Source organism: Sparus aurata, chromosome 22, assembly GCF_900880675.1.
Source record: "Sparus aurata chromosome 22, fSpaAur1.1, whole genome shotgun sequence".
NCBI lineage: Eukaryota > Metazoa > Chordata > Actinopteri > Spariformes > Sparidae > Sparus > Sparus aurata.
In genome coordinates, this window is record NC_044208.1 from 23,903,973 (window position 1) to 23,914,030 (window position 10,058).

The following is a 10,058-nucleotide window of genomic DNA, read 5'->3' on the forward strand; positions in this document are numbered from 1 at the left end:
ATCATCTAATGACATATTTAACCCTTTGTATACCTGTACAGTTGTGTCAGTATACTGTGCAACTGTTGTATAACTGTACCTGGATTATTTCCACTTTAAGCTAATAGCATTACCTTATAGTGGTATGTTGTGGATTTAGCACACTGTGAGAGTTATGGAAGACAGCCCAGCACTGCCCCCTGCTGGCAGTAATAGTGTTAGGGTTAGGAAAGATGTAAAGGCAAACTTATAAAATGAATATTCAGCATGTGCACATTTCAGGAAATATAAGATGTGAATGTACATTGTGCCTTACTGTGTATAACTGTGCGTCCATACCACTTTACTCACGAGTTCACCCAAAAATGAAGAATTCAGTCATTACCTGCTCACCCACATGTCGGTGGCATGTCGGATGAGTTTTGTTGTTCACTGAAGCTGGAGATTGTGCGTCCACGTTGTCTGGGGTGCATGCTAACACTTTTTGGCATTCAAAAGTTTGTAAATGATATCTTTTCGAATCAGTTTCGGGATCTCTGGGCTCCTGAAGACTTGTACGTTTTGCTGTTAAGCTTTAAAAATGTTTCGTGGACCGTGACTTTCCATCGGCATGGTGATCAAGTAGATTACGACTGACTTTTCATTTTAGGGTGCACTTATCCTTTAACCAGCCTACAGTTGAAATACCACCACAAAATAAAATACACAATTCCATTATGTTAAAAATATGTTTGTTTCTTTTAATGTGTCGCTCCCACTATTACTTTTATAACATCCCCACAGCCTCTACTCACGTGGTTGTTAGTCCAAAACAAGATTTAATTGGCACATAACTTGGTGTCTTTGCCCCAGAGTCACCTTCACTGTTGCAATTACATATTTAGAGGAGCTATTTCGGCCTCCTAATGGAAAGGAAAGCGAACAACAACTTGTTATTTCCTCCACACCTTTTCTCTAATGACGCACCTAAAGCCCCGACTTCACCGAGCTCAGAGTTCGTCATCGTCACAACAGAGTGAAACTTCTGTGCGAAACCAACTTTTGCTGTTGTCTCTTAAAAAACATTTTTTGCTATTGTAAAGAAGGAGACACATTAACAGGTCACTTCCAAATACAATACTTCATACAAATCTCATGTGGATTGTTTAGGTAGTTAAATAAATATAAAGGAAAACGGCATGTCCCCTTTAAAAAAACTATTCAGTGAGTCCCTACTGTATGTGTCTTTCCAGTTCAAACTTTCTTTGCGGTTGGTCAAACTTTCCTCATCCTCCTCAGCTGTGACGCTCAGTTTGGAAGGAAAATCCTGCTCAGCTCTTTGCAGCGACTTGCTAATTTTCTGTGTGGTGTAACAAGCCCAAAATATACTACCTGTCCTACTGACGCCCAGTTCAACCTGTCCTCTGCCCCAGTGATGTATTTACAACACCGTGTCCAAAATTCTCCTCATCTGCCACTCGGCCAAGGAAACTTTTGCCTTCTGCGTCACAGCAGTCTGTCACTTCCACATCCCAGTCCAACTCTAACACCGTCTGTTCTGACAAATACAAGCTACCTCCTGTCTGCCCCTTGATCTCATTCTCTCATGGCTGCCTTACTTTCGAGAGTTGATGCCGTAAACAGGGAGATGACACAAGTGTATAAACTCGTTTTGGAATGTTTTAAAAACAGTTTGAACAAAAGGTGGACCACAGGGATCTGTCGTTGGACCTCTTTAATAAGCGTTTTTTTTGTTTTGTTTTTTTTATGTTTCTATGTTAAAAATGTTGTTTGTGACGTCATATATGTAGATTTTTACTTTTACACAGATGGTACCTTGTCATGTTTGGTTCATCCCTAACAATTAGTTAGGGTCCTGACTCAACAACAAGGTTCAATCTGAACAGTTGGAGGCTGTTCTTACACACAGAAAACACTGAGTTAATGTTGTTTTAAAAAGAAAAATAAACAGGAACAATGTCTTGCATCACTGGCAGATACAACTGATGATAACAACGGCCGTCGCCAACATCACTCGTCATCACTTTGAGTCGACTCCCTGCTAGCCTGCATTTTCCAGAGAAAGGTCAATTGAGGACACACAGTTTTCCAGGTTCACCCCCAATATGCATTTACTGCCCTCTACTGATGGATACACTTGAGTTAATCATCAACAGTTACTGACACAGGAAGACCATTACTCATTCAGCTTCCCTATACATATTCCAGAGAGAGTAATGAAACTCAATCATTGGTTTTTTGGAGTCATTTCTAGCTAAATTAATAAGTAAAGCACCCTGTCCACTGGCTCTCATCAAGCAGCCGGCCATCTGTTTCTCTTTTATTTAATTTTGAATGTTTAAATATGGAATATATAATGTGTTTCTGCTGTGTTTGTAACAACTATGCTATATGGTGCAAACATACTGTATTTTTACTGCAGAATAATGTGGTTATTAGGGGTGTCACAATTACATTCCCTCCAGCACTTGTCCAAGACGTGCATCAAGATTTGTAAAGATCAACAGTCATTTACACATCTTCAGTTCATAAAGATTATTTTACAACAACAACTTGACTTTTATCCTGGTGGCTTTTTGCAGGGTCGGGTTAGTCAAGTTCAGATCATGTTAACTAAAAACACAGATTCCAGTGTTCCAATAAACACCAAGAGAATGAAATTCAGTTTGTTACAAAGTTCAGTTTTTGCAAACATACCCCGAGGAAACCCTCCTTCTGAACAAATCAATAAAGGATCTCTGTCAATGTTTTAAGTTCAATTCAGTTGAATTTTGTTTTTCACCCCGAGAGTTAACCCTCTTCTCAAAGAAATCAATAAAGGATCTCTGAAACATCTCAACACTGTCTGAGTTACATTTCAGTTGATGGCTACCGGTAAGCTAGCTGTGTTTTCTATGAGCATTTTTTTTCTCTTTCTACCTTTGGACGAGTGTTGGAAGGAAATAAAACTAAACTTAAAGTGTTTTTTAATTGAAATTTGATTTAAAATAATAGAATCATAAAAAAAAGAAAACAGTTCCTTGTTCAGTACATTCAGGTAATTTATTCAGCACATGGTAGGCAGCTTAATCTCAGTATTCAAAATATACATGTGATCGTCACTTTTCATTTGGGTCTCAGAGTTGTAGAAAATAAGTATTAGTGTTTGCTTTAACATACTTTAGTTTTGGTTACTAAGAGTTTGGTTTCTTCACATTAGGAGTATAGAAATAAAAACAGGTATTGCAGGTTTATCATACGTGACTTTTCCGTGAGTAAAAGGCCTTAAGGGGAAGCTGTCAACCAGCACAGGCCAACTTCAACATGGAATGAGGTCTGATCAAACACGTAACTGAGGACGCCTGTGTGGTGTGGAGGGCCTTTTCCGGGAAGCACATACACCGTGAGTACTGCACATTAAAACAAACAAAAAAAAAAAAACTCCAGCCGTTGCTCGACCTTCGCCTGGACCATCTACTGTACATGTGGCACTTTACATTCTTTGTGTGTGTGATCATCTGTGATGTGACAAGTTTGTAAATCATTTTTAAAAAAAAAGATGTCCATGCAATATTTCTTAGCTGTACAGTTAAAAACAATTAGTCTAACCAAACAAAAAACACCATGTACACACGGTAACAAAAGAAACCTTCTAATTACTTGAAATGATTGGCTAGTAATGGAGTGTGTCACGAAAAAATCTAGGATCGGAATGAAACAGTACTTCTTGATTTATCATTAGAATTCAACAACAGAAATCAACTATTAATTTGAATTAATTAGAACTTATAATACAGGAAACAATAGACCAAAAAACGGATTTTGGCTGCACTGCGGTTAAGCTGAATGCAGTTTGGCTACACGGGCTGACTTCTGTTTATTCCCAAATTCAAATAGTGCACTTGATTCATAGTTTCATTACAGAGAAGCTTTTAGCACGTGGACTTCTAACATCTAACCTGACAAAGGAAAGCAGCGGCAGCATTGTGACATTTTTTGACGAGACACGTCTGAAGGTTAATCCCCTCTTACCCACATGCAGCGACGCGCCGCTTCATCGCACCGAGAAGCGTTGTCTGTACTTTTAACTTCATTGAACATTAAGAGCTTTTTGGAGCCAACATGGCCGCCACCGAACACTCCCAGTACTCCACCTGTTTGTGTACACCTCCCCCTGACAGTCTTTCCTGTCACAAAGTAAATCATGCCTAATAATAATCATTCAAATGAAGCTGAATTTAACAGCAGAGCTACCAGGACTCGCTTTGTTTTCACAGTGAAGGAAGTGTGCGGTCCTGTCGACGAGGACAGCGATAATCTTAATCATAATCAATTCGAGGAAAGACAGACTTTCCTCGTGATGGGGGTGAGAGAAGGAGGAGGAGGATGAGGAGAGGAAAGGATGTTGCCTCATCCTTTTGTCCAGGCTGGTGACTAAACAGGAGAGGTGGAGGGGAGGAAGAAGAAGAAGAAGAAGAGGGAGAAGAAGAAGCCCTCATGATGACTTGGTAGCACCCCAGATGATGAGTCCAATAACAACAGCAGCTACAGCCAACACTATCACGAGGATGCACATCTTCTTCCGGGACCTTTGCTGGGGGATGAAAGAAAAAAAAAGAGGTTATTCGCGTTATAAATAAGTATGATTTATAATCCCACTTTGAATGAAGAGACAGATTTGTTTACTAAGTTTTTAAGTGACTCAAGGCTACTACATGAATCACCTCGTGACTCAGCTTTTTATTTTCATTGCAGCTTCACGCCTCTTTCTCTACGTCTTATTAACGCAAAACAAGCTGAGTAAGAACTCGGTTACACAAGAGAGCCCTTGTGCAGGAGGTGGAGGAGTCATATGTGAGCACATACTGTTAGCTCAGGGACCTTTACAGCAGCCAGTTTTAGATTTCTGCATTGTTTCACTTGTTACAAGCCAACTTCTCTCCTGATCATACATCCGAAAGCCTCTCTTTTCTACGAGGATATAAAGGAAAAGTTATTCCAGAATCGAAAATTCAGTCATCATCTACTCATCCCCATTCCGATGGAAAGTCAGGTGAAGTTTCGTAGTCCATGAAACATTTGTTGCAGCGTTCTCCTAAACCACTGCAGTAGATGGGGACTCCTGGGGACATACAGCTTATCCGGCACAATCCCTGAAGGCCTGAGATCCCACATTTATTTGAAAAGATTGTATTTACACCCGCTGACACGTGGTCAGGAAGAGGCTCCAATGCTGTGAAGCTCCAGAAATGCTTTGTGGACCACTGAACGTCGGCTCACTTTCCACTGACATTAAACTGAGTAAATAATGACTGATTTATTTTCATTTTTGGGGTGAACTCTCCCTTTAATCCCTTGTTTATTGTATCCGCCTTTCGGCTCTCCTGTGCATCATCCTTACTGTCCGGTGGAGATTTACCTGGTAGTCTGCAGCACGTGCCAGCTGCTGCGTGGCGTTCTGGACATGCGTGTCGGCGTTCTCCACGTTGGCCTCTATACTGTCTGCAGAACACACAGGAGACACACACATTGTACATGCAGCAGGTGGGAAGGAGCGGGGGAGCACACGTCAACAAATCAACACGGACTTCATTTGTGTTTCTAAACACTAGATTTGCCGTCCGCTGTCTTATGCGGGATGAAATAATTCAATCGTGTGGCTCTTCTAGACTTCCCAAATGTAATTAGACCAAATAGATCAAATTCGGATGTGCAGCCAGTCATTTCTTTTATTTGGGATGTGACACAGAAAAACAAAAAAGTTTGGCCACTGTGTCAAAAAAAAGAGCTTCAGAGCCTGGCGCTGTTCCTGGGCGCTCCTGAGGGAAATCTGTCCAAAGATAACAACATCCATCTGCCAGCACCTCCACAGATCGCCAGTCACCGGGCTTGATCTGGTTTGTTTTGTGGACAGAGCCACGCTAGCTGTGTTTCCAGCCTGAGCGCTCAGCTAAGCTAACGTGAAGCCCGCTACAGCTTCGTATTTACCGTACAAACATGAGGGTGGGATCGATCTTCTTATCAGGCCCTCAGCAAGAAAGAGTACGGACATCTTTCCTAAAAACTTTTAACCGTTCCTTTAACATTTCGATTCGTAAGGAAAAAGCTTTCAAGGTAAGGTGGGAGATACTCTCTAAAAAACTGTTTCACATTCAGCAATTACTGTAGTTTTCAACATGAATCTGCAGATTTATGCGGCTACGTGCAACATGCACAAAATAATTTGATCTTCTATTTAACTGTGGTCATGTCACAGTTTCAGACCAGCCGGCAGAAGCTCACCTATCATGTCTCCCTGCTCGTGGACCATCATCCCCAGGTCCTTGAAGATGTCATTGATGTCGGTGATGTCGGACTGAATCGAGCAACACAGAGAAGGAATGGTTCGTGACTTCTCGGTGAACACAGACACACAGAGCAGATCAAGATGCTTCATAACAACGGCCGCGACCGTTTTCATTCTTATTCGTACCTCTAACTGCCTGATGGACGACTCTCTCTCCTGGATCAGCCTCAGGTCTTCTTCAGTGATGGCCTCCTCCTGAGCCTGCACCTGGGCATCCCTGCAGGAACAAATGTGGATATAAACATATAGCGATAATAATAATCATAGTAATAGTAAGAGAAATTATAGGAATGGTCATAAACGGCGGCTCTACCCAGGGAACGGAGGCATATTTCCAAAGCTGTCCTCAGGCTGTCCTCCCTGTTCGAAGAAAATACAGTTCAGATCAAATAAATACTGTGCTTGTGTATATTTACTGCAAACACACTGTGGAGGACATGCTGTGATTCTGTGTGCTGCAGTATGACTCAGTGTGCTCAGGGTTCAGACTGTAATACATTGTTAAATACAATTTGGTTACGCAGGGCAAATAAAACTTGTAGCTTTTAATTCCCCCCCAGTCAAGATATGATTTCTCACAACCATTTTTTTTAAAATAGCAAGGAGCCGCTCTCCCTGCTTATCAGCGGGAACACAGCGGACACAGTTCCTTGACTTGTGCAGTCAGATAAGCAGTGAGGGAACAGAGTTGCCAAGCGAGCCAGCTCTCCTGAGGGCATCGGTGTCTAAAACAGTCCCAGTTAAAGGCTCTGGCGCTGGCACAATAATGTGACAGCTACCTGTTTGTCGTGTGGAACTTGCTCTGTAAACTCTCAGCGTAAAATAAATGTGATGTGAAATACAGGATCAAAATTATGGCATTTTAAGATTTTTTTAAGAACCTGCAGATGCCTTATATTGGTCACTGGGCCTGTGGTGCTGCCGGTGCGGCGGGTTACTCACCGACACCCTGGAGCTGGCTCTGACTCTGGCCACAAACTCTCTCTCGGCGTCGGCCGCCTGCCGCTGGATCCTCTGGAAGCTGTTCAGAGCGGCGGAGAAGTCGTTCAGCAGACGCTCTTTCTGTATCTTCCTTTGCCGCTAAAAGGAAACACAGAAAGAAAATGTTCAGAGAAAAGCCAAGAAACAATACAATACGATATGATACATAATCCTTTATTGCTCCCTTGGGGACATTTTTTCTCTTGCTCAGTGCTGCTTTGAAACTTTGTTTGGGAAAGAATTTGTTTTTAGTCCAGCACCTGATCGGGGCCAATGGGAAGTGCGCTGAACGCCTTCATCAGTCTGTCGGTCTCCTTCGCGAGCTGGTTGCCATGCTGCTGTTTCTGTTGCCTGGTGACCAAATACAAATAGTTTTTGATTTTGTGAAAGTAGCGAAATAAAGGCCAGACAGAAAGAAAAAAAAAGACAGCTGAAAAAAAAAAAAAAAAAAAGCATCATAATGAATTCATCATAACGCTTGACAACTCGGTTTAACCTTTTCTCCACCTGCATTTGTGCTAAGAGATTCACTGTAATGGACCGGTCATGCAGAACCGGGCCGAGCCCCCATAACTCACAGCGTCTGTTGCAGCTGGCTGCTGTCCTGCTCTGTTCCCAGCAGAGAAACTGCCCTCTGCAGCTCCGAGGCTGGAGAGGAGAAAACACACTGTTTATCTGCACACACTCACATTTAAGTCCATGTATTCTGAATTTTGCAGCTGGTGAAGGCCTCTGTGAGTGCACGTGTGTGTGTGTGTGTGTGTGTGTGTGTGTGTGTGTGTGTGTGTGTGTGTGTGTGTTTTACTCAGTAACGTCAGCTTCTGGATGTTGGAGCTAATGTTGTGGACCAAAGCACTGGGCTCCTCTGCAGTCCCAGCATGGTAGGCCATGATGGAGAGCTGTGAGGACGCACAACAACACGTCTGTCACTTTGTTTACGCACAAGTCGGACAGAGAGCTCATCATCAAGTAGTGCAGAATCCGCTTAATAACAATATCTAAAAAATCACAGACAAACAATTGAAATAAAAAGCTATGTCAAAGCTAAACTGTTGAAATAATTACCAACAACTACTTAAACTTAATGCATAAATTCCTGGAATAATCAGCTAAAAAAAATATGAATGACTGAAATAATAATAAAAAATGAAGATAACTAGAAAGATGGTATATTTTGCATTTTGAAAGTAACTTGCCAAACAGTGTATATCAGGATATAACAATGTCAAAATCTAAGATAATAATAAATTATATCATTTATATAATACTCAGTTTACTGTCATATAGGAGTAAATAAATCAGATAATAATCACATTTACTTTGCTGGAATCGCATCATTTTGGCTTTTTTACTCTTACAAAAACACAATACTGATGAACCAATTATCACGATAGCAGTTAATTAATTAAACAGACTTATTGGCATGTGATCAGTGAATGACTGCAGCTCTGAAGCCTGATCTTGAACAGGTTAGGTGTGTTCACGGGGCTCAGTCAGGCAGACTTCCTGTGCTGCTGACTCAAGAGGATTGAAATAATATTCAAATAACCATCTGCTGAGAGCCTCGCAGCTCAGCCCCGATGGGATGTTAATATAATAAATGTTGAACCCTTTATTAAACTCAGATAATCCACTGACTGCTGCTCTCTGTTGTAACAGACTTCCTGTCTGTCTTTCTGTGTGTGTTTGTCTTGAAAAATGCGGAAATCGACTCGATCTTTTCCAACATCATGAAGGAGGAGCGCATGACTGAGCACCATCTACACATCCACACATGATGACACACTTCTTCTTTTTAAACATGAACTTTAAACTCTTCTTTCCAACACGCACAGAGAGCAAAAGTCGTCAAGTTACAATCAAAGTCGCAGCACGATTTGAAGCTCTCTCTCTCTCTCTCTCTCTCTGTCTCGTTTTACTGAGAGCTGATTATTTTTTAATGACTGCTCCTAAACATGAAACACCATCATGAGACAGAGTTGATTATGTATCTGTGATGTCAATCTTCCTTCTGAATGTTCATGTTAGGTGAAAGTTTCCACTTTACCTTTTTCTTGTGACTTGAAGCTGCGGTGTTATTTCCTGACTCTCGGCCACTCCCCCGTCACATGATGTCTGCAGGCTGGAGGTGTGACGAGGCGAGAGTCTGTATGGAGGACTAATACTGCCAGAAAAAAATAAATAAATAAATAAAAATAAATAAATAAATAAATAAATAAAGTTAATGCATCAAATCATCAGTAAATGTCACTAAATGCACCAAAAATAACTTCAAAAATATACACATCGTTATCATTTATAAAAAATATTACATTTTGATACTTATTCATCATTTTGCTTTCCTATATTAAAAAAAATATATATTATATTACACTGCCCAGCCTTGCTCAGTTTAATGTCATAGAGGAGTAAAGAAACCAGATATATTGGTACTTATTCGTTATTTTACTTTCGTACTTTTATTTAACTTTTTATTAATTAAATTTTCTTTTCATTTAATTCTCCATTTTATCTCTTTGTCAGTATTTTTTTTATTGTATCTATCTATATTATTTCTGTATTATCATCACTTTGCCTACTTGCACCCTTTTTTTTCCCCGCAAAACTTTTTTTGTTTGTTTATTTATGCAATTTGTTTTTAGGATATGCATTTTTGCTTCATTCTGCAATTCTAACCACTTTTTTTTTTTTTACATTATATTAATTCCCCTATTCTTTTAATTCAATGCTCAATTTTATATCTTTGACAGTATTGTTAATTTTTTTAATTTAA

The 10,058-nt window shown here is 40.5% G+C and overlaps 1 protein-coding gene across 1 annotated transcript; it reads right to left on the minus strand.

The window, feature by feature from the left end:
- Positions 1-2,995: 2,995 nt before the first annotated feature.
- Positions 2,996-9,428, minus strand: stx7l (syntaxin 7-like). Its single transcript, XM_030406116.1, has 10 exons — positions 9,333-9,428; positions 8,091-8,184; positions 7,864-7,933; positions 7,546-7,636; positions 7,247-7,384; positions 6,618-6,664; positions 6,431-6,521; positions 6,241-6,313; positions 5,378-5,460; positions 2,996-4,552 (listed from the first exon to the last, which is right to left on the minus strand). Exons 2-10 carry the CDS (start codon positions 8,173-8,175, stop codon positions 4,454-4,456), a joined length of 777 nt encoding a protein of 258 aa, XP_030261976.1. The 5' UTR covers positions 8,176-8,184; positions 9,333-9,428; the 3' UTR covers positions 2,996-4,453.
- Between the last annotated feature and the right edge of the window lie 630 nt (positions 9,429-10,058).

Coding starts and splice junctions, on each gene's coding strand:
- stx7l (XM_030406116.1), bottom strand. CDS start 8,175: ATGGCCTACCATGCTGGGACTGCAGAGGAGCCCAGTGCTTTGGTCCAC. Junction 6,665..7,246: donor GAGCCAGCTCCAGGGTGTCG/GTGAGTAACCCG, acceptor TTCTTCGAACAG/GGAGGACAGCCTGAGGACAG. Junction 6,314..6,430: donor CGTCCATCAGGCAGTTAGAG/GTACGAATAAGA, acceptor TGCTCGATTCAG/TCCGACATCACCGACATCAA.